This window comes from Bacidia gigantensis (genome assembly GCF_019456465.1).
Source record: "Bacidia gigantensis strain McMullin 20006 chromosome Unknown contig_34, whole genome shotgun sequence".
In the NCBI taxonomy this organism is placed as follows: domain Eukaryota; kingdom Fungi; phylum Ascomycota; class Lecanoromycetes; order Lecanorales; family Ramalinaceae; genus Bacidia; species Bacidia gigantensis.
This window is the reverse complement of record NW_025408610.1, coordinates 432,459-458,027: the sequence shown is the minus strand read 5'-3', so window position 1 is coordinate 458,027 and position 25,569 is coordinate 432,459. Positions and strand designations below refer to the sequence as shown.

At 49.0% G+C, this 25,569-nt stretch overlaps 7 protein-coding genes across 7 annotated transcripts; 4 read left to right on the top strand and 3 right to left on the bottom strand.

The window, feature by feature from the left end:
* Positions 1-63: 63 nt before the first annotated feature.
* KY384_000058 (uncharacterized protein) lies at positions 64-744 on the top strand (the record flags this gene model as incomplete). Its single annotated transcript, XM_044808596.1, has 1 exon — positions 64-744. One exon carries the CDS (start codon positions 64-66, stop codon positions 742-744), a length of 681 nt encoding a protein of 226 aa, XP_044665748.1.
* A 571-nt stretch (positions 745-1,315) lies between these two features.
* KY384_000057 (uncharacterized protein) lies at positions 1,316-1,927 on the bottom strand (the record flags this gene model as incomplete). The annotated part of the gene is made up of 2 exons (XM_044808595.1): positions 1,316-1,736; positions 1,782-1,927. The coding sequence occupies 2 exons, from the start codon at positions 1,925-1,927 to the stop codon at positions 1,316-1,318; spliced, it is 567 nt and encodes a 188-aa protein (XP_044665747.1).
* Positions 1,928-2,365: 438 nt separating this feature from the next.
* Positions 2,366-3,003, bottom strand: KY384_000056 (uncharacterized protein; the record flags this gene model as incomplete). Its single annotated transcript, XM_044808594.1, has 2 exons — positions 2,366-2,819; positions 2,867-3,003. The coding sequence occupies 2 exons, from the start codon at positions 3,001-3,003 to the stop codon at positions 2,366-2,368; spliced, it is 591 nt and encodes a 196-aa protein (XP_044665746.1).
* A 1,746-nt stretch (positions 3,004-4,749) lies between these two features.
* Positions 4,750-5,367, bottom strand: KY384_000055 (uncharacterized protein; the record flags this gene model as incomplete). The annotated part of the gene is made up of 1 exon (XM_044808593.1): positions 4,750-5,367. One exon carries the CDS (start codon positions 5,365-5,367, stop codon positions 4,750-4,752), a length of 618 nt encoding a protein of 205 aa, XP_044665745.1.
* Positions 5,368-9,838: 4,471 nt separating this feature from the next.
* On the top strand, positions 9,839-10,488 carry KY384_000054 (uncharacterized protein; the record flags this gene model as incomplete). Its single annotated transcript, XM_044808592.1, has 2 exons — positions 9,839-9,849; positions 9,909-10,488. The coding sequence occupies 2 exons, from the start codon at positions 9,839-9,841 to the stop codon at positions 10,486-10,488; spliced, it is 591 nt and encodes a 196-aa protein (XP_044665744.1).
* Positions 10,489-11,640: 1,152 nt separating this feature from the next.
* KY384_000053 (uncharacterized protein) lies at positions 11,641-12,375 on the top strand (the record flags this gene model as incomplete). Its single annotated transcript, XM_044808591.1, has 2 exons — positions 11,641-11,968; positions 12,077-12,375. The coding sequence occupies 2 exons, from the start codon at positions 11,641-11,643 to the stop codon at positions 12,373-12,375; spliced, it is 627 nt and encodes a 208-aa protein (XP_044665743.1).
* Positions 12,376-19,082: 6,707 nt separating this feature from the next.
* On the top strand, positions 19,083-21,093 carry KY384_000052 (uncharacterized protein; the record flags this gene model as incomplete). Its single annotated transcript, XM_044808590.1, has 3 exons — positions 19,083-19,158; positions 19,209-19,515; positions 19,566-21,093. The coding sequence occupies 3 exons, from the start codon at positions 19,083-19,085 to the stop codon at positions 21,091-21,093; spliced, it is 1,911 nt and encodes a 636-aa protein (XP_044665742.1).
* Between the last annotated feature and the right edge of the window lie 4,476 nt (positions 21,094-25,569).

The window sequence follows — 25,569 nt, the reverse complement described above, 5'->3', positions numbered from 1 at the left end:
CCAACCCTAACCCGCCCCCAGACTTACATCATTCTGGTACCAATTCCTCCTGACCAACTCATCATGTATAGCATTCAGGTAGAAGCCATGTTCCAAGTTGTCTCCTGGTACACCAAGCAAGCACATACCACGGACGCCAAGTTTACAATATTCGCGGGGAACACACCCGTGCTCGGAATCAAAGTCACCAAATGGCCTCCCGAAAGAAACACGGACGCAGCAGCGCTGAATTACAACCTCATGGCAGAGCATACGTCCTTCAATACTACCGGACAGCCTGTGACTCTGCGTAAATACCCTACCACCGTGTCCACATCACCCGCCTCTCCGTATTCAATATCCACCACGAACGATACGGCCACCCCATCCCTATCCATGTCCAGTCGCGAGGGCGTTACTGCCATCTACCGCTTCCAACCCCCCACTCTCATCGAACAAGGGTTCTTCCTCGCACTCACTTGGGCTTTAGTTGAGCTTGCAAGACTGGCAAAGGACTATTCATTTAGGGGTAATGCCAATTACAAACTTGAAGACGTGCCTTACGATTTTGATATCATAAGTTTGCAGGAGAATGAACCGACGATGAAGAATGAAGATATCATTGAGGCCGTGAAGTATATAGCGACGGAGAATGTGAGGCTAGGGATATTGGCTACAACGGTCGGGGAGATATATTGGACGAGATCCGGTGCGACGAGGATATTAGGGGAGGTGAGGTTGGGGGGCATGTTGATGTCGAAATAGCAATGCAGCTGTTGTAATTCAAAAGGACCACTGCAGCGTGGCTTATGCGCAAAATACCCCTATGATTGTGGGACCACTTCCGACAGTTCAAGGTTGAGTGTTGCTATTCTGCGAGCACCCACGAGAAGACCTTCACATTCCAAGATATCCCAAGCCTTTAAAGCCAAACCAATGTTCTCCCAGAATACTATATGCTGGCATTTTGTGGGTACATCATGAATGATGTCTGCGTCAAAGATCACAAGTGCATCGCAGACTAATCAGAACAGGGTCCTTTGCAATCCTTCCGATGTATTTAGGCTCTTTGATTTGCACTCTGAATTTTCATAGATTAATATCCGGATTGAAAGCTCTTGTGATAAAGGGATTTGCATAATTCCAGCTGAACTTCTTTCTTTTGATAGCGTAACGATAGCTAGTACACTTCGTGGTGATACTGTGAGGTGAAATTGCTGGCTACTATGACGTGACATATGCGATAATATTATCTTTCTTTGTGGAAAGGAAAAGCCCACGTTTTTGTGAAAATCTCACTACATGGCACCAAGTCAACTTCAGCCTGCCCTTAGATCTAACTACTTTCCACGCCCGCATCGCTAGCCGGAACAACAACACCGTCGTCTGCACTCAGCTCTCCCGTCGCGATCACACTCGCAAACCCTTCATTCATAATCTTAAACTGAAAATCACTTTCCACTTGGCCCCCATCCACCTGCCTCTTCAAAACCTGGACTACCTTCGCAGCCTCGCTATACATAATCATGTAAGGCCCGACGTCCGTCCTCGGACGCAGAACAATCACAAGTCTGGAATTGCTACTCTTCCAGACCTCGGGTGCGAACATTACCGTGGTACCCAGATGTTCGAGATGCTCTATGAAACTTCCGAGGAGTAGGGACAGAGCGGAGCGGTCGATGGGTTCGTGGTGTTCCGGGAGGGTGATTTTGACTCTTAGGTCTGTTCCGGGTATTGGGAGTGGGGCTGCGAGACCACTGGTGCTGTAAGTAAGGGCGCTGTGCGGTGTCGATGGCACTTACACTGCAGGGACTACGGAGCCAGGTAAAGCATCGTGAGCGCTGATGGTCGCTGTTGATACGTCGAGGGCACTTCTGGTAGTTGGCGAGGCTGAGGTGATGTGCGTGAGTGCTGCTAGGGATATCAAATTGATGAGGGAGGAAAACATTTCGTCATTTGCTGATCTCGATTGTGAGAGGTTCGCTGGGTCATCAGATGTTTTGTGTTTCTCCGGCCTAGGGAACAGCCTGCGCTTACTATGCTAGTCTCAGTGCTGGAGCTATTTATTTTAGACTATCAGGTCGGACGCGCAACCTTATGCGCTACGCGTGCATGTAGTAGAAAGGAGGATGTAATCATCAAGAAGTGGATTCTGCATGATGTGCATGATTGAAGATGAAGTCCCTCCATTTGCCATCATGAGCTGCTCACAAGATACCCTTCGAGGGTAGACTGGGAGATATGGAACCTGACTATATGATCGCATCGAGTAATATGATTTTTGCGACGACAGTGTTTTCTCATTCCCAAATAAACGTGTTGGCAAGGTTGATGCCACCTTCTCTCACCGACGTCTTTCGAACGAATCACTTCGCAGCCTCACGATTCAACTACTCGCCACACCTGTATCGCTAGCAGAAACTTTAACTCCCTCCGCCGGAGCTATACCAGCCTCGCCCGAAGTAATAGTAAACAAATGTCCACTGGCCAACGGAGGAATGACAGTATAAGACATGAGTAGGAACGCAAACTCCGTTGTTATATCCCCCGCATCCACCAAATCCTTCAAAAAGTCAATGACCCTCGCCGCCACGGGATACTTGATTGCATCACTCCCAAGGACAGGATTGGGTCCCATATCAAGCCTAAGCTCATCCCCGTGGCGGATACCCTCATCAATAAGCATCGGCACATCGCCCTTTTGCTCGAGAAGATCTCTGAAGGCGGCCAGTAAGTCCGACATCACTGCTGTGTCGAGTCGCTTTGGATCTTTGGGAAGTGCAATTTCGACAGAATAGGTTCCGCCAGGAATTGGGATTGTTCTTGGGGCACTGAGGTTGCTACTGCCGTGAGCGCCATGAAACCTTTCGGTTGGGAATATACTCACACTGCTGGGGGAACATTGCGGGCGCTGATGGCAGCTACTGATAGGCCAAGGGTGTTTTCGTTCTGCGCAGTGGGCAAGGCCGAACTGAGATGCGAAAGAGCTGCGAGGGACGTCAAAGCGAGTGTAGAGACAAACATTCTTGCGTCTTTTGCTGACCCTCAACTTGAAGAGAACTGCTGGGTCATCAAGTGGTTTTATGGATCTCTGGCCGATGGGACAGCATGCGCCTAACGGGACTGTCTCAATCCACGAGCTACATTTGATTCTCAGCTCGGACGCGCGACCTTACGCGCTTGTAGGTATGTTTCAAAGAACGCAAGTAATATTCAACAAGAGCCTGTCTTCTCATAGTGTCACTTCCAATAGTAATAACATGCCACTTCCTGACAGATCTTGCCCAAGAGCTGTACTTTTACACCCGATAATTTTGATGCTGTAAACTACTCACCTTTAGACTTGAGACCAAAAACATACCCGCTCTAGCGGCATTGTTCGGACTCCTCTTGACCAGCGGCACCACGAGGAAGTCGGCTAACTCGCATTGTACACCAGCCAAGACAGACGAGAGGGGGCAAAAGACGCGTTCGGATAGACAAGCTAAGCTCATGCTCACAGACGCCCTTGAGATACGTTCCGTATCACCGTATCATGAAACGCTTGATTGAATGCGCCGAGCCATGGTGCATGTGAGCAAGAGGAGGCTACGAAATAAGAAAACAGAGCGTGGAGGGCAGTGAACACAGAAGAAGAGATGATAAGCACAGACTATCGACTCATGCGATAGTTGTGTTTTACAAATCGCGAGGTGAAGATGCAGCAGCAGTCACCGTGCACTCAAGATGATTGAAGAAGGGTGCAGCGTCGAAGTGTGAATGTCTCCGAGAATCGCCGCCGAGCCTTACAGACTCAGTCGGATGGTAAGGCGCAGTCAAGTGTCTTGTGATAGAAAGTGATCTCGTGCGCCATTTGGAGGCCATTAAGGATGCCGGTGAATGCAACAGCTGCACAGTGAAGTCTGAAGTCTGAAGCTCGTCTCTCCAGTACTCCTTAAGATGGCGAAAATTATGCGACATTACATTATGACCTCACTGCAACAAAGGTCCCCTCTTCAAGAGGTATTTACCGTCAATCCCTCTTCTACGCACGCGATGTGCACAATCTCTAGCCTGCCTTCTCAATTTCTTTGGTAAAGTCCAAAGCAAGAGAATGATGAACATTAGGGTATGATATCAATAGCAGCGGGCAGGTAGTCAGCCAACTAAGGTATTAGCTGTGTCGTGGGGTGCATGATTATGTTTAGAAGCTCAGTAGACTACTGTGACAGACCTATGGGGTCGCGAGCAGAGCAAGAAGAGGTTACAAATTCTAAAAAGTGAACCGACAGATCACACTGATGTCTATTATTCGCAGACCGTGCTTGAGCTACGCAAATAGATGCAAAGGATCCGGCCAAGAACCCAAACCAACGGTTACCTGTCCACATCATGAGACTGGTACAACTTCTTCGAAGACGCTAAAAGAGCTAGATTATATGCCATTGCGACGCTGAAAATAGCTGAAAAAGATACCATACCGTAGGAAAATGATCATCCACTCGCTCCATTGGTATGAGCAAGTAAGACGCTTTCGCAAGCGCGACTGCTCTGCAATTACTACAATACCAAGAGTACGATAACGCGTCATTGAAAGATCAATTGGAAGCACAAGAGGCAGAGGAGCGGCCTACGATCAGCAAGTTTATTTTACGTAAACCTTATGTCATCATCTCTGATAAACCAGTCCTCTAGAACCCTAATCTTTCCTTTTTCTCTGCTAAATAATCAGATACTATCTGAATGCTCTTAATACCATTGGGCAAGTTCTGGCAAAAACTTTTAAAACCCCTAGCAGTCCGGAACACTCGCCGTAGATACACAGCCCTGCCCGACCACAGTCCCATCCTTCTTCTTGAGCTGTAGAGACGAACTGACTTTCGCTTCCATTTCCGACAGCGTATACCAAAGATTGAGCAACCCGTTGAGCGTAAAAGGCTGCACATTGGCATACTGGTCCTGCGTCTGCGCGAATTTGATGGACACCGACCCACTTCCGCTAGATTTGGCAACCTGATGCAAGTCAAGTTCGTTGGGATTGTAAGGCTCGCCTGACGCAATGAAAAGCTTGACATCACTGATGAGAACTCCAAGTGCGTCGTGGAGAAGGCTGGTGTCTAGTATTTCGTCGTCGGAGATGGACGCAGCGGCCTTGATTGGGGTTACGGAGAGTGTGAGGGAGGGGTCTTGTTGCAAAGGCATGGCTTGGTCACTCACGCCGAGCCAGACGCCGCAGGGGATGTTTGCGGGACGTTTGGGATCGGCGCATTCGTCGGAGACTGCTCTAGGTGCGGCAGGAGTTGACGATGTGGATGCCGGGGCTGATGATGTGGCTTGCTGGGATTGCGGTAGTGCTGTTGCGCTCCAGGAACAGCAGAAGGCGAGGCAAAAGATTAGGCTTGGATACATGACGTGAGATGATAAGACTTTGTCGACTGTCGCGCAAAGACTGATGGGAGTGTGGAAAGAATGGTTTGTCTTTGATATTGGTAGCTTGGAAGGTTTGAGTTGACGGAGGTTGTGAATGGGAATGAGGCTTCCGGTATTTATGCTGCAAATTCATGCATTGACTGCTTCTAGGCAGAAGCTGGTGCGTAGAAGCATTCGCCAATAATGAGACTAATATCCTAGTCACCAACAATATTGACTCAGTCTGCGGCTCAAACATAATAAGGTTGAGTTTCTCGACCCGTTTTTTGCTATATTTGGACATTTAATTCGATCGTTGATTAGATTTTTGGGAGGATATTACCAGGGTCTAGCCGTCTTGGTTTCAAGGATGACAAGCAATTCAAGTATATGTTAGTGTTTTAGTTTGAACTTCCTGGAAGGAGTGAGCTGGGATCGTGTTGGCTAAATTGCTGCTCCTAGCAAGATTTCGATTTCTGCTCGTGGTGGCGCACAGTATAAGCGACCCGTTATGAAACCAGAACAAATTCATTCAAGTAAGGTGTGCACAAGGCTCGCCGGGTAATCATTTCAATATGTGCCACAACAGGTGCAATGAGTGTCACGGAGAGAGGAGGAGTAAGCGATTAACTTTACTTCAACGCAGATAGAATGCAAAGAGGAAAGCAACTGAGAGCTATCGCTGGTAAAATCCTAAGAGTTTTCTTTTACAATCGAGACGGTGGTGACGGACATTGCATGTTGCTCTCTCCCTGTCTAAACTGTCGCACTAACGGGCTCACCGCGAGTCACCGTAGGCCCCACCTCACCCCGATTGCTTTGGCCGTATCGTAATTGAGAAGGGTTCTATTGGAATCAGCAAGGATCATACCGGAAGTGACAGGGATTCACGCCAAACAAAATTAACATAGAGAGTCGATGTTTAGGCCCAACTGCGACGCAGATACTAGTCGAACTCCGTTTTGGGACTTTTCAATGGGCAGCTGAATGGGATTTAAAGCTCGAAAGCTATGACGTGTGATTGTTTGCAAGACATGGGCGTCATTGTGGGTGGGGACACCGGCTTCAGGTCGTTTTAGGTGCTAGATATCGAAAGCCGGACTACAAGACAGACGACCTTCGAACTTCAGATTGCTTGAAGATAGCGCCGCAGACTGCTGCGAAATACAACATTGCCTCAAGTGATTCATTTTTCCGTTTTCTCACTTTCATGACGTCCTTATCACGAAGACCTTCCACTCAGGACTGCTAAAAATAGGATGAAAGATATCTCTGTACGTTTCTGCTGTGTCTCCACATGTGATGAAGGTAGCTGTTAGAATTTAGATGACAATCCCGGCACTCCGAACGTTGAAAGTGTTGGGTTGACTGGAGACTTGCCTGTGACAACACAAAGATTGAAACAAAAACCAACAACTTCGGCACAGGGCGTTGAGGAGCCATCCCGTTGTCTCGCGCATGGCTAGCGCTCCACCTCTGCCTTGAGGCTCAAACAGATATAGGAACGCTCCTCAATGATTGCGCAAACTCACCAATAACTCCCCAAGCCATTCAACCAATCCACGCAATCATGATCCGAAGTCTCGCCGTCGCACTCTGCATCTCTGCACTTGCCAGCCTTTCGATTTGCGGCCCCGTCCCCGCTAGCTCTACATGCGATACAAGGTCCCCCCAACCGATCTTCACAGCAGTAGACGACAATTCTGGGTGAGTCTCCCCCGCCAAAACTTATCCTCCTAACCCATCTCCTCCTTCATTCACAGCTAATACCCACAGCTCCAACCCAACCACATACTTCCCCATCCCAGGCAGCAATCCCCCTCTGAAACTCCAATTTGTTAGCGGGACGCAGAGCAGCATAAGTAGCGACCTAGCCCGCCAAGTCCTCGACGCCGCAATCTCTAGAATTGAGTCCTACATGCCCTTCGAGAGTGGCGACCCTGTTCCTTCTTGTTGGAACAGTCCCAAAGTGGATGGGAAATATTCGCTATATATTGGCCAGGTCCCAACCTACTTCCAGCCGCGCTTCACCTGGCTTGTGGCACAGCAGGCTGTAAAGGGGTATAAAAGCTATATTGGCAACGACGATCCGGTCCCTTTTCAGTTTGTGAGGATTTATGCCAATGATGCGACGAGGTTTCTTTATGGGATTATGCAATTAAGTAATGATTAGATTTGGATTTGGGATGCTATTGGGTATTTCCAGTCATTTTTGCGTGTAGAGGATGGATTTAAGGCTGGTCGAGGTGTTGCTGTGTTCATGTTAATTAGTTGCTAGGATTGGTATGCTGGGCGGGAAGCGAGATTAGGACACTTTTGGTATGGGTTTTTACTCATTCCCGATCTCTGAAGTCCAAGCATCCTAAGGGGACTTTAGCAGGTTTGACGAAGATTATCAATGTCATTCTGGTGGAACTGAACAAGCTGAGGGGAAGTCCTCCTTACTCTACAGAAGCCCCGCATCCGAATATATCAACGGGCCTAAATGCAGCGTAGCGCCGCTGACTAGTAACCTCCATCTAGCATTGGAGGCTCGCGCATATGCAGGTGAAAACGTGCACATGTACAGTAGTATACGCAAACAATGGAACATTGATGGCGGAATTGAGGTTTTGGCTGCCCTATTTCAACCATTCTCCGTAAACAAGCGGTGTGTTCCAACGGCGCGTCATGCTACAAAGTAGACACTAATGATAAGAGGGCTTCATAGAGCACATACTGCTCCCTCAAATAACGTGAAGGAGCTCGAAACATAATATGAGCCTCTGCTTGTTCTTGCGCACGCTTATGTCCTCTTCACGAATAGAGTTACTTCTATTCGCCTCTTAGCGATCTGCCTTTTTCGCGGCCTTTCTCGCCGCTTTCCTTTTCAAGTCCAGTCTTTTTATGTGAGTAAACAAATGTCGAGGAACACGGGCGTAAATACTTTCTCCAATACAGGAACCATAACCCCAACGATGGCTCATTCGAACAACCTAGGTCCATCAGCGACACAAGCTCGATCCCCCATGACTGATAACTGCGAGGATTAAAACCTTGCAGATTCGACCACCGAGGAATAGGTCCAATACGGGATCGATAAGTAATGGATTGACTTCTGCGCCCGTGTGATTGACAAAAAAGGCTAGCCCAGCGACGAGGAAGCCACCATCCCCATCGCCATTGCCATTTATAAAGCGCAATTCCGACACCCTGCGCTACATCTCTACCTCCGCAGGCGAGTGCGGGGCCGGAGTCGGCGACTGCCATGAGTGGCTCGATAACTCGCCCGAAGAAACTCAGGCGGGGCTGACCAGTACCATGAGGGCGTATGTCTGGCTTTTCAAAGATCAGCCACACTGTCACAGGCAGGGATTAAAGTTCGGATGTTCTGATTTTTTACAACGCCAGTGCTACAGTGTGCGCTTCTACCGAATGCATAGGGTTTTCAATACACAGATAGAGTAATGGCATCGACGACTGGTGGGATGATATAAAGATCCGCAACAATAGGGCTTCTCCTATGGAGGTAGAGTTGAGAGGTGAAGGTCGCGTTCCTTTGCCTCTTTCGCTTTTCCTGCTCCTGCTACGAATCTGAAAACGGACATAGTCACGCACTTAGTACGCCTGGAGAACTCCATTCTCCTGCACTTGTTGACAACGTACGGCGAGCTTATGAGAGAGCCACTCTCAATTTCACCGCATACGCTTTAGTTGGGGGCGTTGGCACTCAAAGAAGTAACAGTGCTCCGTATTGGTTTGGTATCGTTGTATGACTTCGAGATACAAGTCGCAATGGTCGATGCCAGTGCATGACATAAGGCGCCTTCATTACACAGCGTGGTGGGCCTTAGATGAACAGAAATAACGCGCGGACATTGTTGCGCGACGATGTGGCACAGCCTCAGTTGTTCTTCATTGGAGCGCAAGATCAATCCTCGCCTTAGGCATAAGCACTTGGCGGGAAAAGCGAGCCGAGATCCAACGAGACGTTTGTTTGTGGAGATAGTTTGTTTCAAGCCCAGGAACCGTCTCCCATGGCTGTGGCGCAGGAGTAAGGCGCCCAATGCTAGATGGATCTAGTCGAACTAATCTAGGGGTTTCATGATCCGATTTGCGCGCTGACAAGTTGGGGCGGCACGGAGATTGGGGGGCCTAATACCCTAACTCGAAGTGTAAGTAGTCGATCGTCAGGTACTATTTTATACCTCGCCATTGACGTAAACAGTAGCTCTCGCCTCTTTGACATGGCTTTTTTGACTCTTTCCTGATATTAACACAGGGGCTCAGACTGGAGGCCTTAAAGGGTTCGAGTGTTGGTGGTTCCTGGGCTTCTGCGAGGGCCATATAAGTGAAGAGGATTGCCCTTCTTTCAAGGGACAGCTCTATCTTCGAGTCTTTCACAAGCACTATCCCTGGCCCTCCTTCCAGAATTGCTCATTGGCGACCACAACAAGACTTGATCAGTAACGCATTACCTTTCCCATATATCATGACTCTCTTGTAAGCGTCATCTTCGGTCTCGTCCGCGAAAATGGCAGCTGCTGACTTTGGACCTCTAGCAATGCAAATTGGCGCCAAGCTGGCGTTCTTTTCATCGCGCTGCTGAATCTTTCCAGCCATGTCCAGGGTGCCCCTACCCCAGGAGAAGGCCTCGGAAACTTCCTCGGCGCAATCGGCACCACCTATCTCAAACCACTATTTGGCGAGGAATCAGTGATTTGTCCCGTAGACGATGGATCCTGCCATGGCTTCTCCCACGAAAGCGACAAGACTGGAAAGAAAGCGCAATACGCCTATTACGACGGATCGCCAGACGACGGTGAGATCCTGGACATTGATATTGCGGTTATGAAATGCATGATCGACCTCCATTCCAAGCAGGATACGTACTGCATTTCAACAGCGGGGACCCCGTGTGAGTATGGGGGTGGAATCATGGCTACGAGGACTAGTGCGATTGTCGGTGACCGAACATTCCCGCAAGATTCAGCGGACATCATGATGGAGACGGTGGAGGGTTTCAAGGGCGTCAAGCTGGACTACAGCAAGACTTTCCAAGTCCAGCAGGTCAGCGAGATCAATGATAGTGCGGAGCCTTACGGCCTCGTTTTCCTCGGCCACATGGGGACGGATTGCTAAGCCATTGTTGCCTCACGACCTGTTGGCCAAAATGTAACTACACTTTGCTGTTAATTCAGATAGCTCGAAATCGATGGTGTTGCTGGCAGTACTCGAATAACCGTGCAATGGATCTAGCTTAAGTTAGACGGACGGGACAAACTCGAGTCGGCCTTAGCTATATCCAATCTGTACGACATTGTCTGCTTCACCATGACTTGCACACTAATGATGTCAGCATGATTCAGTCACGGATGGCGAAAAATGTTACGCGACTCTTGTCACTGCACATTGAGAGCAGTCACAAAGAGCTCCTCCGCGTTGTTCCTTCCTCGCTTATCGCCCTCAGCCCAGATAGAGGACTAACCGAAACTGACTCTGTCACGGACGCCACCGCTGAGGCTGGTAGATCAGCCCTCGGCTCACCACAGAAGAGCCGGTTCTTTCGAATGGAGAGCTTCCTCAAAACAAATTGAGTATGCAGGCTAGCCGAGGATTTGAGACAGATGAAGACACATCCAGAATCGTTGTGGAGCAGACAAATTGCGCCATAGACTGCTCATGTTCATGCCATTCCTTTGGCGCCGTCAGCAGCCCCAGATCGCTTCGTTCATTCTTTGGCTTTTTGTTTATTAGATACTAAGGTATCAATACTTTTGGAGACCATTGCGACAGTATACAATGTCGAGATGGCGCTGGGAGGATAACCGTTACATATGCATTCCCACTGTGGCTACTGAAGCGGTCACTTGTTTTCCCGTATCAAAAGGAATGTCCCGCGGGCATTCCTGACTTTAGTCTTTCTATTATGAACGTCAGGCCATCGCGGGCTTTCTATTATAACTTTTCATTGCCCAATAACGAGCGGGCTGTGGAGATAGTTTGGACAAGATTGCAAGAAAAACAAATATCAATCAAGGATGCTACTCCGAGAGCTGGAAACTCTTACATGTAAGTCGACAGGCGCAAAAGCTTTCGCGCATTCTACTGACAGATCACTATAAGATTGCTTGCGCTGGAGAAGACTGGGCAATGAGCAAGCTTTTCATTGGTTATGGTGCTGATCCATTGTTGGAGGATCTCGATGGCGTGTCAGTCTTCAAAGCTACGACGCCAAGATGTTTAAGACTGACCGCAGAGTAACTCGCTGTTCAGTCGCATTTGGGAGTACCAATGAACCCAGAAGACATAGATTATATACAGGATATGGTCAAAGTGTACATCTCGCGTGGTGTCGACATCGAAGCCTGGTATAACGAGGGATGGACTGCCCTTAATCACGCCCTGGATGCAGACAATTCCCCAGGTTTCCGGACCTCTGTAGAACACGGTGCAGATACTAACGTTCAGAGCAACGAAAACAAAAGCATACTCATGCCAGCAATTGGCCAGAATGACCACGAAATGCTATCACATCTTCTCACATATGCTTCTATCGAGATGATCAGCTGTATGGATCATCGTGTTCGGGGTATGCTCCACCACGCTGGCCACCGAGGGAGTAAGACAATGGTAGAGACACTACGCAGGCATTTTAGAGAATTTGTCGGTGTTGATCTTGATTATCAAGGTCCATGTTCAATTGCTTCAGTACGACTAGCTGAATAAGAACGCTGGGATCCACACACTCTACTCGGACACGGGACCGAACTCCGAGAATTGGTAGAGAGCTTCCATTGTCTTTTGAATGAGTTGAAAGATTTGTCGAATCGGCGGCGAATGTCAAATTACAATTTTAAGGGGCTAGCAACTACAGAAGCAGTGGCAGAAGCAAGTGATGAAGACGAAGAGTTTCTGAGTTGCAAAGATAAGCAAGAGGCGTTTGATCGTGATAATGTGCCGGCTGTTGATGCAGGTAGTCAGAACGAAGAAACTGCTAGAGAGGAAGCATATACTCGCAGTAAGTAGCCCGCTACTAGCTCACGATTCCGTAGAGTTGTTGTGCGTCGGCTTTCAAGATTAACAAAACTACAGGACCAGTCGTGAAAAATTCAAGGATCTCTCATTACTACAAAGCAATCACCAGTCTCAAACGCGGGCTACTTCAGGAGGCGGGAAATCGCACGGGAGTCTAGACTAAGAGTTGACATTTGAAGTCATTCAACACTTTATACTTCAACGCTTAACAGTAATGATCAGACATTCTCTGAAGACTCTCATGTAAGAATCGAAGTTATCTCTCCCCTCTACCGGCTTGACAGCTCAAACGTCGCCAAATCCCAGCTGCTGCCCACTTCCGCCCCCTCAAAGAACACTACTACCCGCAAACTCCGCCGCCTCCTCCGGCGCAGTCTCCCACGAAGCATCCTGCTCGAACGGACTTGGAGGAGGCGTCCCCGCACCTCCAATATAAGATGACCTCGGAGCTCCGGTGGTCCCCTCCTGAGTCCAAGAGCCATCGGAGCCCTGCACCCACCCCTGATTCTGAGCAGAGGAGGGCCATGAGCTAGGAACAGAGTACCGCGGCGGTTGGAAAGTTTTGCCGAACCAGGAGCCGACGGTGCAGCTTGCGCCGCAGGTGGTTTGCACGACGCATTTGTTTTGCGTGGTGTCTAGGAATTGACCGGCCGGGCAGGTTGGCGCGCGGATTTCGAGATTGATGCGAGGGTGGGTGTCTTTGGGAGGGGTGACGAGAGGGGAGGTGGGGATTGAGATTGAGGAGGCGGATTTGAGGGTTATGGCGGCGTAGAGCGCGCTGATGAGGACTTTGAGATGCATGGTTGAGTAGATTACTAAGTCGAGCTTCCTGCGTGGAGGTTTCAATACTTAGAGTAAGAGAGAACTTAGGCTGGCTTGCGAATTGGGATTTAATTCTCTGTGCTGGAGAGTTCACAGGTCATCCGAAGAGTGAGTGATAGATGTCTTTATACCTCATTTCTCCACATCGGCTGCTGCTCGCTGAACGTGTATGCTAGGTCCATCAGGTAAGGACAAAGTACACGAAAGTCAGGGAATCTGCCTTGGCCCACAAGGAATGAGTTGTCACATCTCAAAGATAGACATTTCCGCACAGTCAATTGAAGTGGGTGTGGTGGTACCTCGTTCCTGCCGTCCGAGGCTTCTCTAACATGACTGTAGAAAGCCCCTTTAGTCGAGCCAGGTAGAACCAGGAGGTAACTCGCTCACATAAGGCAGACGTTCTTGCGATTCTCCGATTATGATAATCAAAGTGTGATACTTGCTTCTCGTTGCTATTCCGGCTCGCAGAGCTTCAAGGCATACATTGGCCGCCTGGTCCGGTCCTTCATCCTTGCAAGCCATATTTACCAAGCGATGTGGACATTGAAGCTCACCGGGTTTGTGATAAGCAGGATGGCTAGATCAGTGATGGCTCTGTACGATACGTGAGAGGATCTTGCGGTTTCACATGGCTAGTATGCCCTTTATTGAGCATCCCATACTTATAGGATAGCCTCGACACGCTCACGGAGATCCCTACCTATCGATTATCTCCGAGGCGCTATCTCAACAACGTCGCGCCAGGCTAACGTCAATGACAGAATACTTCTACAGGTGTATACAATTGCCAGTAGTGTTCAAAAAAAAATCTGTGCATTTGCTCAGAACTTGATCGAGAGCGCGTCATGAGCGAACGCAAAAGGGCGGTGTGCCGACTAGGCTCACGCTGACGCTAAGAATCGTCGAATGCTTAGGCGGCTTAGCAAGTCGAAAAGCTAGACAACGCTTAAATGTCTAGAGTGATCATACACGAGCCCAAGACGAGCTCATGAGCCTTTCACCCACGGGTTCTTTACCGCTTCACAAGCACATAAGGCAGATCGGTTCACAGCTAGGTGGGTTCCACTTCAGATTAGCGTATGAGCCCTGAGAACTAAAGTCATGAATGCGAGCCGAGTATCTCCTCGGCGGGATATAGTGTCGCAAGAAGTCAGAGATATCACCTGCCTACATTAACGAGATCAATCATCCAGATCTATCATGCTTTAAAGTAATCTGAGGCATCTGGCGCATTCCGTGGCGTAACTCAATAGTCAAAGGCCTAAGACGAAGGGGATCTTTCGCGTTGCAGCAAGGTCGCAGACCAAGACATTACCGGTCAGCCTCGTTTCATGTGCTTGAATACTCCTCTGCCAAAAATCATCTGCATTTTCACAGGATGCAGAGATCGTTATCGGGTGCGGTGGCAGGATAGCCTCTTACTGTATGCATCTTGTCGGAGAACAGTATAGACGGCAACAGCTACAACTCTTTACTCGAAGACTTATCCCGACAAAGGTTGCCGCTTCGCCCGACCCCACGCATGGCTCTCAGAAATCTACATCCTGAGCATGGATACTGTAGTGAATCTGCCTACTGCAGCGAACTTCTCGGCACCCACTGGATTAGCCTAGAGCTAGAGTGTTTGGAAGACCCACGTGACAAGCGTAATAGCCTGTATGGCGTTTTTTGTGGCCAAGGCAATTATCTTCATATCTTTGCTATGTTAGAGTAGTGGCAGCAGGTCAAGAGCAGAGATAACAAATACGAGTACAGTGCCCACCAGAGTACCACTAGGTCGATGCCTCGGAAGAGATATATAGTAAAGCAGGTAAGACTTGCAATGGATAACGTATTCCCGAAAGACTGATGAGGAATGGTGATGTGAGAGGTCTGCCGCTATGCATTGATATGGTACCCTTCGATTAAAGACCTAGTAGAGGCGAGGACAGGATAATAGATTCGTTCGATGATACAGAAGCTCAGAGACGAGGCAGGTTCACGATGTCCTATGCGCAACTTCCCTACCTATCTCTACCCCTCCACCTATCTCTTGCCTTCCTCTTGCCTTCCTAAGCATTTTTTGACCAGCCACCCCAAGATTTGGCCCTCGATCTTCACTGTTTAGTAATCGGCTTTTTTACCACCGATCCATCTACTAGCTCGACTACGCCGGCCTAATATTCGATCACGTCCGCATGTTTATCCGCTGCTACCTGCAAGACCAAACTGGCATTCTAGCAGGCACGATCTACGATGCCACTATCGACAATCTCGTAGACGACCCTAACGACGATGCCCTCCAAAACCAAGAATGTATTTGCCAAAGAATCGTGTGGGTTAGCCCGAAGGCAGCCAGACGAAGCGAATAGGGTGGGAACGATGGTGGGCGGTGTCGATAATAATGCGCTACAGAAGTCGTATGCGGTGGAGAATGGGCCCAAGATGCCTGATTTCCGAGTGAACACGGCCACGACGGTTGTGGCGGGATTGGCGATTGTGGCAGCGGTCGTGAGTGGGTAGAGTGACTATATACTATTTATTTGCAGTCGTCCTCGACCTGTAGGAACAACTCTGACCAGCACCGCGCTTGCAACTGACGTCACAATCCATCAAAAGCAAGCCGAAATCAGTGTATACACTGCGCATCACACTGGCACATCATCCAGTCGATTAATGAATGGATGGTAGTAAAACACACAATGCCCTGAATCACACGTCCGGCTCTCTATCCAGACCACGAAAGGAGAGAGGCTGTGCAGCACACAGCTCTGGAGCGCGAGCCAGTGAGACATCCACAACAGTTAAACGCGACGCAAATGACGCTATTTTCTATGGCCGAGAGACACGGAAGTAATCCGACTTCTAACGGATAATCTAGTTTAAGTCTCTGTAGAATAGCAAGGTGATAGGATGTATCATTCGGAAATATACTAGGATGCTAGCTACTACTTTCATAGCGACGTGCATTTTCGATGCCACAAAAAAGTTTAGTTATATAGATAGAGATTTACGACCCCATCTTTAGGTTGCTGAGTTATTAATGCATTGGACAGAGATATGATGTGGTTTGAAAAGAAATCTTGTAGCTCACCTTCTTACGCAGCTATATTGCAATCAGATCTCCACAGCGATGATGGGTGATTTTGCGCGTAAGAGAGACTTTGAGATGCAAACCCGTATGCTGTTGCTGACTTTGGTTACTGGGCATCTGGAAATAGACGCTCCACCACCTTTCTACGTCGCTTGAGATCAGAACCACAGCTGAGGACCAGATGGTAGACTACCTTAAGCAATCCTTCAACTGGTTTTCACATTATTATTATATGTTCAACGTTATGAACATGTTTACTAAGCTGCGAAAATAGACCGCATAAATAAATGTCATAACATCTCTCCGTGTCCGTTTTGGAACCCAAGGTAGCTACATTTCTCAAGATGAACACCCATGATATCTAGATGTTTATAGTATTAGGGTCGACTTGAAATCTCCCGACGCACACGCGAGTCTCAAAAGTTGAAACATAAACCAACACTTTCGGCTAGAGGAGGCGCTGGAGAAGCCCGCACGCTGACTTGCGCATGTGTGTCTGGAACTCCTATTTCAAGCGAAGGTTCCCTCAAGGCACCAACTTACATATCAAGCCCGCTGATCAACCATACACATACTTCACCGCTCAGAACCTATCACTAGCCTGCCAAAACTCGTACAACCAGCAATCATCATGTTTCAAAGTCTCACAGCGAGTCTTTGGATCTCAGTCCTTGCCAATCTCGCCATCTGCGGCCCTATTCATCCCCGAGTGTGGAGCGCCCTTCACTTTGAGCGAGCCTGAGCATTTTTATTTCTTCCTCAATAAACATATCCCCGACTTTTACTCAAATCGCTTCAATTGGTCTGTAGCGCTGCAGGCTATTGAGGGCTACAAGACTTTGTTGGAGGAGGAGGGGGAAGCGGTGGTGCTGTTTCATTATGTGAAAATTTATGCTGGTGATGCTTCGGGGTTCTTGTAAGAGTATTTACAATTTGGGTCGGTGAATTAGCCGAAATACTTCTCTTAGTGTCTCCCCATAGGATCAAAGCAGGTCTCCCAAATTAGAACTACATTCCCTGCTTTCCAGATATTGACACTGTTGGCTCCACCAGAATTTCATGCGCAGCAACAGGAGCCCTGGAACAAAAACCAACCGTTTCAACTTAAGGCGCAAGAAAGCCTTGCCGCTAACTTGCGCTTGTCTAGGGCTTCGGTGCATGTGATCCCACGTGCCTCAAGACTGAAGTCCCTCTACAAAAGCTGATCAGTCATCTACCTGCATCGTCGAAATTCAACGGTATATCATCACCCAGAGCTACGTCCCCAACCACCAACCTACATAACCTCCTACATGATCATGTATCGAACCCTCACCACCGCTCTCTCCATCTCCGTCCTAGCCAGCCTCGCCATTTGCAGCCCCATCATCACCACATGCGACCCAACTTTCAACATCACAGCCCTAGATGCCAAAGCCTTGTTGTAATCCTCCCCTCGCTTTCTCCACCATCTCCCCAAAAGAATCAGCTTTCCAATCACCATCACCATCTGCACGTCCACCAAAGCTAACCTTCTCCCCAACAGCACCCCCACAGACCCAACCGTCCCCTCAAACGCAATCTACCCAATCCCCTCCAGCTCACCCCCCTCTCACTCTCCATCGGCCGGGGCGGCGGCAGCGGCGTCTCCGGCACCCAAGCGCGCCGCATCCTCGACAACGCCATCACCCAAATGACGCAAAAATATTTCCCCTTCAAGAGCGGCGACTGCGTTCCCGAATGCGGAGCCACGTTCACGGTAGATGGTCACTATCGGCTGATTGTGCTCCAAAATCCGGCGAAGTTTGAAGTGGACTTTACGTGGGATGTGGCCCGCCAGGCTGTGCAAGGGTATAAGATGTTTCTTGGGGAAAGAGAGTCGGTGGGGTTGGACCTGGTGAGGATTCTGGGGGCTGGGCCAGGGGGCGTGTTTTATGGGATCATGCAGATGGATAAGCGGTAGGGGTGTTTTTGGGAGGGGGGGGAAGGGTGGCGAGGGGTTGGGTTTGGGGGTGAGTCGCTTTGAAATGCGGTGGACCTGGACTGAGATTTTGGTTTATGAAGGATGAAGGGGCAACTCTGTCTTGAGATTGACGCCCTCGCAGTGCCGAGCCCTGCTCTTTTACTTCTGTCTCATATGCTTGCTGGGCGTATGCCTGAATCTCCTCAGACTCTCGAACGTCACTTACGATTCCATCCCGTTGCTAATAGAAGGATTTCAGATAAGCTTGGTCGAGATTTTCTAGAAGTGGCGAGGTCTGAAATAGTGCTGAACCGTGCACAGGACTTGCAGAGTATTACAACTCTGTCACACAATACATATGTGACTTTACCACTATCAGAATATGGTTCTTATCCAGTCAAGGATGCTATGTTTTGTTCGTCCCGTCGGTTCTTTTCCTTATGCTATGTCCAGGACAGTTAGGTCGTTGGGCCGAATCCGGAATCAACCGTAACAAGTCAATACATCTAGACGAGCAGTCCGGTATGTCGGAAAAGTCCTTCTTTGTTCTATCATTGAGGAGAGTTGTGGATTTTGACAAGTGGCAGATCCTGTCGATCTCTGCGCTGTACCTGCATGACTGAGGTGTGGCTCATGTTCTAGACCTGTCCATTGCCGGTCACGTGCTACAAATGTTCTCGGTGTTTGGTCTTCTCCGAGCAGTAGTCGGTCTGTAGCGTAAGGCTGAGATCTTCATACCCCGCTTCTATGCCCATTCCTATGATAGATAGTGAATAGATCCACCTCAGTCGGCTGGATCAAGGATAAGGAATCTTAGTATACCTGCTTGCGGCTCGTCTGGGATAATCTGGTGTGAGACAGATGCCGGTCCCTTACGGCTTTGGCGTCGGTGACTTCGTTGCGGTTGGCACGCTTGCCTGGAACGTCTACAAATCCTGTGAGTCTAATTCTGTGACGAGTGAGACCGGACTCACAGAGTCGATTCAGGCAAAGGAGCGCCCGAAAGCTTTGGCAATATCAGCGGCGAGGTGCTGTCTCTACATGCAGTCATTAAAGAGGCAGAAGAGACAGTGTTCGCCCAGCCTCTGTCACAGGATAGACAGCATCGGCTGCAAACGGTCAAAGAGGGATGCAATGACGTTCTCGTAGATCTTGACAAGATAGTGAAGAAGTATGAGAGCCTCGGCACTCAGAGTAAACGGACTTGGGATCGAATGCGATATGGCAATGAGGATATCGCAGAGATACGTGCTCGCCTCATCTCTCACACCACAATGCTCGGCACCTTTGTCGCGTTTGTTTCTCCTATTTGTTTTCGAGGTGTCATGCTGATCCGAGGCTCAGCACATGTCAGGCGAGAGTTGAACAGAAACTTGACAAATTGCTCGATGAATTCCGAAACGGGAAACGAGAAGGTTCCATTGTATCGAATCATACGGTCGATAGTCTAACAGCTGACGATCAAGCCGTGTGGAGGGAGATCAGAAAGAACCTCGAGGATATCGGCGTTTCTGTGGCCGCTTTCAATGCCAATCGCGATTTCATCCTCAACTGGTTCGTCAGCAAAGTGGAATCTGGGGAGTTTGAGGAGCGCGATGATGAAAATACTTCTGATGGGCAGAGCCTGAAGTCTGTTGAACCAATTGATGAGAGTGCGCATAGCCAAAGCTTTTCAGATTCGTCCTCTGCCATTTCGTCCATGCTCCACTTAGGATCGTTACCAAAGAGTGAAGAGCCCGACAATGTTGGCACAAAGCCTAACACTAACACTAACGGCTCTTCTGCTCGCCAGCGTAGACCTAGCTCACAAACTCGGAATAAGGAAAAGACACCCTTACCTAGCAATACTTCAGGCGCCATCGCTGGAAAGACGCGAGCCTCAGCCATTAGTGTTTTGGCCGCACGGTTGACTCGACCCAAAGCACGCCTACAACAGAACGTGATGAATGATAATGCGAGAGGGATTGCGAACATTCTGGACTCATCTGCTATGCGTGCTTCTATCGACGACCGTGACCTCAGCGAGGCGCTCTGCCAAGCGGCCAGCTACGGTTATCGCGAGCCGATGATTGCTCTTCTGGATCGAGATGTCTCGGCTAATAGCACTTGGGCTCAGAGTAACGCTTTGACCTGTGCCGCAATGTATGGACATACTGAAGCTGTCAAGCTCTTGATAGACAAAGGAGCGGATGCGAATAATATCGTTGATGTCGACTCTGCTTACATTGGCATAACTGATGGAATATTGCTCCGAACCCAGACTTGCTCCGCTCTAGGATTGATCATTTCGTGGGGAATGCATCACCCCTCGTCTCGGGAGATCTTGCAAATGTTGTTGTCTGCTGGTGCAGATCCAAACCATAAAATCTGGGCAGCAGATGAAAAACACTATGTGACGCACATACACGAGGCTGCCGCAACAGATAACGACAATCCAGTTGAATTGTTGCATATGTACGGTGCGGACATCAATGCTGACTCTTCATTTGGAAGTCCTCTCATGGTGGCTGCTATATATAGAAACAATGAGGGTGCAAGAAAATTGATAGAGCTTGGTGCCGATCTAGATTTCCGTTCCAAGGATTCGTGCCTGGACATGGTCAACACCCCGCTGGCGGGCTCGTGCTTATACAAAATTAAAACCCCACTGACGGCTGCGGTCTTTGGTGGGAGTGTCGAACTTGTGAAGTTCTTCTTATTTGAGAAAAGAGTCGAGCCAACGTCGGACGCAGTTGACCTTGCGTACCGCTTCCGTGACCGCTCTATTAAGCCTCAGGGCTTTTGTCCTTGGTCAAAGAATCGACCACTGAAAGATACAGAGCCCTATGACGTGATATTATCACTACTTAACAACAGGCAGTCAGCAAAATAATACGAGAAACAAACGCAGTCAAAGGAGACCAACACATATCTTGTACCCCCACGCTTCTTGCGTCTTTCGCCATCAGTGGAGAGACTTCAATATAGCAGTAAATCGGACCTCCAAGTTACTGACTATGACCATTTAGTCGCATGAGACTAAATCTCTCCGTGGACATGAACTGCGATTATTGGCAGAAGCCCACGCCATCTCAGATCCACGCTGCTTATGATAGTGAGGCTGGAGTGGGTGTTGACAGCTTTGTACAATAACTTTAGCATCTTCCACTCAGATTTAGCAAATATTTACGGGTGCAGAAGCATTATGAATCTACGTCACCCTCTCCATCCTCAATCATACTCTTCAACGCACCATCCCTATGCCCATGCCCGTCCGACTCACCCCACCCCTTTCCAAACCCATTTCCCCTCCATCTCCTCCCTTATCTGCCTACCCTGCCCCAGACCACTCGGTTGCACATCCACTTCCCCACAACTCAACCTTAACCAGCACCCATCCCTCCTCAAGCCCAACCACCAATCAATCTCCTCTCCCTTCCCCTAAACCCCCCTCCTGAAACTTCACACACCACAAAACCATCTTCACCACAAGAGCATCAAATTTCTCCATCCACCACTCAGCAGCCCCCACCCCTCGGCGCCGCCCCCTCCAATTTACAACTCCCGCTTCTCATAAACACAGGCGAGTGACCAGGCGATAACGGATTATCTGACTCACACTAGATAGAGTGCGAAGACGCAGGGGAGGTGTCTAGGGATATGAAGGCAGCGGCGCGGTTGTACGAGTCTGGGATTAAAGGATAGGGGAGGAGGGTGTCGTAGTTGATGACGTGGAAGGGGGAGGTGGGGGAGATGGTAATGGAGCTAGGGGTTGGGTAGAAGGGGATGTGGGTATGTGCTGCGATCAAGAGATAGGATTCTGGGGTAAGTTGTTGGTACCCTAGTGCTGGTAAGGAGGGCGCCGCGGAGATTGTTACTAAAGAAGTGGTGAGGAAGCGAAGACGGTGTTGCGAACACCGTGGGTGCTTGCAGATGGCACTTTGAGTATCGGAGTTTGGCTTTTGGCTTTTAGATAGGGCACATGGTAGTCGCACATGCTTCTTCAATGGTGGTGACGGACATTTCATTACCGCTGATTTCTCCCCCAATGCATTAACAATGACTTGTCTTGAGCGTTCATTCCAGCCGGCAGGCTCACATGGTGGCTTCAATTCAAAACATTAATTCAATCGAGAATAGCCATTACCATAAGTGTCCTATCACAACATAGAAATCAAAGAAGGGGTATCCCCTCAAATTACACCCTGCAGTCCCTTGAAAATCTTGCTCGGAAGGACAAGAGACCTGCTCTTGATGCCCGCTCTATTATCTATCAACACTGCTTCATCAGCACTCGGGTTTCCTTGTCGAATATATCCATAACTCGGCATCCCATCACCACTAAGGGGTTTTCTGACCCAAGTCCGAAGCAATTTCCGGATTGACAACATTCAAATGCCTGCCAATAGGTTTCCCGATAGATACAGAGCCGTCTGGATGAGTCACCTGGACTGGAGGGAACCACTGGGGATCTAAACATGATAGTCGGTCAGCTCACGTCGTTTTCGTGATGGAATAGCTCGCAGGAAAAGAAATGCGGCGTAGATCAGAGATACGGGCGAGATATCGCAGAGAAGTACGTTGAGCTTGATTGAAGTGGCAATTAAGGAAATGCACTGTTGTGGAGCATTGGGAAGCACACAGTCAGAGACGTACTATTATGGATGACTTGTATCCAATCACTCTCACTGAGCTCGCCAACACCACCTGCCCCTGGCACTTGGGGAATGGGAAATGCGAGCGATATTCCGACGAGGAGAACGTAGATGGCAGTGACGGTGGAAGAGAATGCTGGATCTTGTCAACCTTGTATCGAATTGGTTGAGAAGCTATCCTACTTACATCTTAGCATCATGGTTGGCGACGACTTCGACCTTGGCGCAATGTTACGACCCTGAGGACTGTTGTGGTGCTTGGAGCGTATGAATACAAACGACGGAGATTGAGAAGTTTCCAAGCGTCTGAAGACCTTTTGTATGCTTCGAGGGCGACGAGTCGACTTCATTATAACCACGGCCAATGAAACGATTATGACGGTGTAGCGCTTATCCCGTTTCAAAAGGACGGTAGACTCTCCCGTTTGTGAAGACCGTATGTTGCCCTGCATTTTTTAATATGTACGTCATAAAATCCCCGATTTCCAAACGCAAGAGGCATGCATGTGAATTAATTCTTGCTTTATGCTTTTCGCCTGAGACACTGCTGTCAGTGGACCTATCCGTGCCGTGTCTCGGAAAATTCTTGCTTTCGGGAGCAGTACTGAGCTAGGTGTTGTTACTTAGCACAAGAAAACGTAGCCTCGAGAGAGCGCAATAAGTCGTTGAGCCCCATACTTGAAGACACTGGATGCGGCCTACTCTGGAATGAAATGACAGAGACTTCTTTTGAAGCCGCGACGACGAACATACTGACAAGGATCTCATGATCAATGGACCTCTCGAAGCCATAGCTATTAGATCATGCGGGGTATCGCGAGCTATCGCGTAGTAGCGGATCGCCTATACATAAAACAACGGACACGAAACTTTGTAGAGCCTCTGTGCGGCGACGCGCTGGTCCTTTCGGATCATCATTCAACTGTTTCACGCGTGTTTCAAGCTATAGAGACCTTGACTGACGACTCTGGCGGTGATAATTAAACCCTCGGAATGCATAGCATAGTCAGTCTCCGCAATTGAGATGCTACAGCAGAGTATAGTTCTTAGAGAGTGACATTGCCAATGCATAACGCCGTGCACCACATACTTTAGACACGGAACGAAATAATGAGTTTATGATCATAAGTATCATCTAAAGAAGTAACAATAGCCAACACCGGGGTCTCCCGAGACCATACATAAGAATTGAATCGTGCTCATCGGTATTAGTATCTATAAAACTTATCATTCGTCAACCTTCTAGCCATCTATCCCCTCACGATCTCACAAGCCTCCACCCTCGACCCTTCACCCCGCCCATCCCGATAAACCCCACCTCACAACCCCCACCCCTCCGCTCCCTCCGCTCCTTCTCCTCGAAGAACCCCTCAGACTCCCCCCGCCCCGTCCCTTCCAACTCCCGCTCAGCCCTTTCGACCCCCACGCCACTATAGGTGGAACTGTTGACCTTTACCTCACCAGCCCAGTTTCACCCCTCTTGTCCATGCAAAGGAACGTATACTTAGCCCCCCCAGGCCAAGTGCCGTATACAGCGGACTCAATCCGACGAGGGTGAACAGTGGCGCCTTTGGCACTCGTGCAACGAGGCGCGGCGAGTAGGTCAGTGCGGGCCGTTACTGCGCCGGCTAACAAGCTTAGAGCTTTACGGTCAAAAAAGGTGGGTGGCCCATGTGTCAGCAAGTCGTTGGGCTAAACCGCTAAATCTTGCCATCTTAATCGCCATCTCCAAGCTCGAGAGCGCGAAAGCATTTATTTGTGAGGGCGGCGACTAGGCCAAGCGTGAGGGCAGGGTTTACGACGCTGCCAATCAGGTAGGTATATATAAGATCGTAGCCGCTTGTTTGGCAGGTGAGGACCCAAGCCATGCTGCTATGGACAAGCTGGGATCTTGGCGAAATTGGGTAGCTGGGTCTGCGGATCCGATGAGATGGCTCTGCGTGTCGATGGAAACCAGGTGCTGGAGTAGAAGGGATTCTGGTCCTCAGGGCCTACTATTATGTTTTTCTCTGCGGTTGCGGAGGTAAGGGGGACAAAGCCGACAAGGCTGCTGGCGCGGCGGTAGCCGATGGTTTTGGTATCTACGATGGCCGTGGCGTCGCTGTGGAAGCTGTCGGTGTATTTGAAGGGAGTGGAGGCGTCTTACCATAGGCGGGGTCTATGGCGCAGGCTTTTGCGACGGGCGTAAAAATCGGAAAGGACTAGAGAATTTTGGATAGATGTAAGAGAAATCATGCGAAGGCGAGATCTGGGATTCTTCTTCTAGAGCTGAATAAGTCTTTGTGCTACCTTTCTCAATCGCTAATACACTTGTAACCTTTCTCTCCAATTTTGTATAGTGTGCTGTCTCCCTGCTCTTTACCTGTTACCATAGCATGTCCGTGAAGCAGGACAGGGAAAGCCACAATTGCGAGATGATGTCAACGAATTGGTATCGTATCACTTGAAATGGGTTTTCTTTATTATACAACTCGATATTATGGACACTATCACAGCTGGAACTCATCATCTGAACTCAATCCCTGCACATTAGATCAACTATTAATTCAAAAGCAAAGTGTACATAAACCCCAGTTTACCTCGTGCATGCTCGCTATATTGATTCAGAAACCAACATTTCCGGCAGGCGCGACTCGCTGCACCACCCTAAACCCACCAGGATTTTGACAAGTGCTCTTATTGCGATGTTACTTTCCCAGATATACACTGTACTT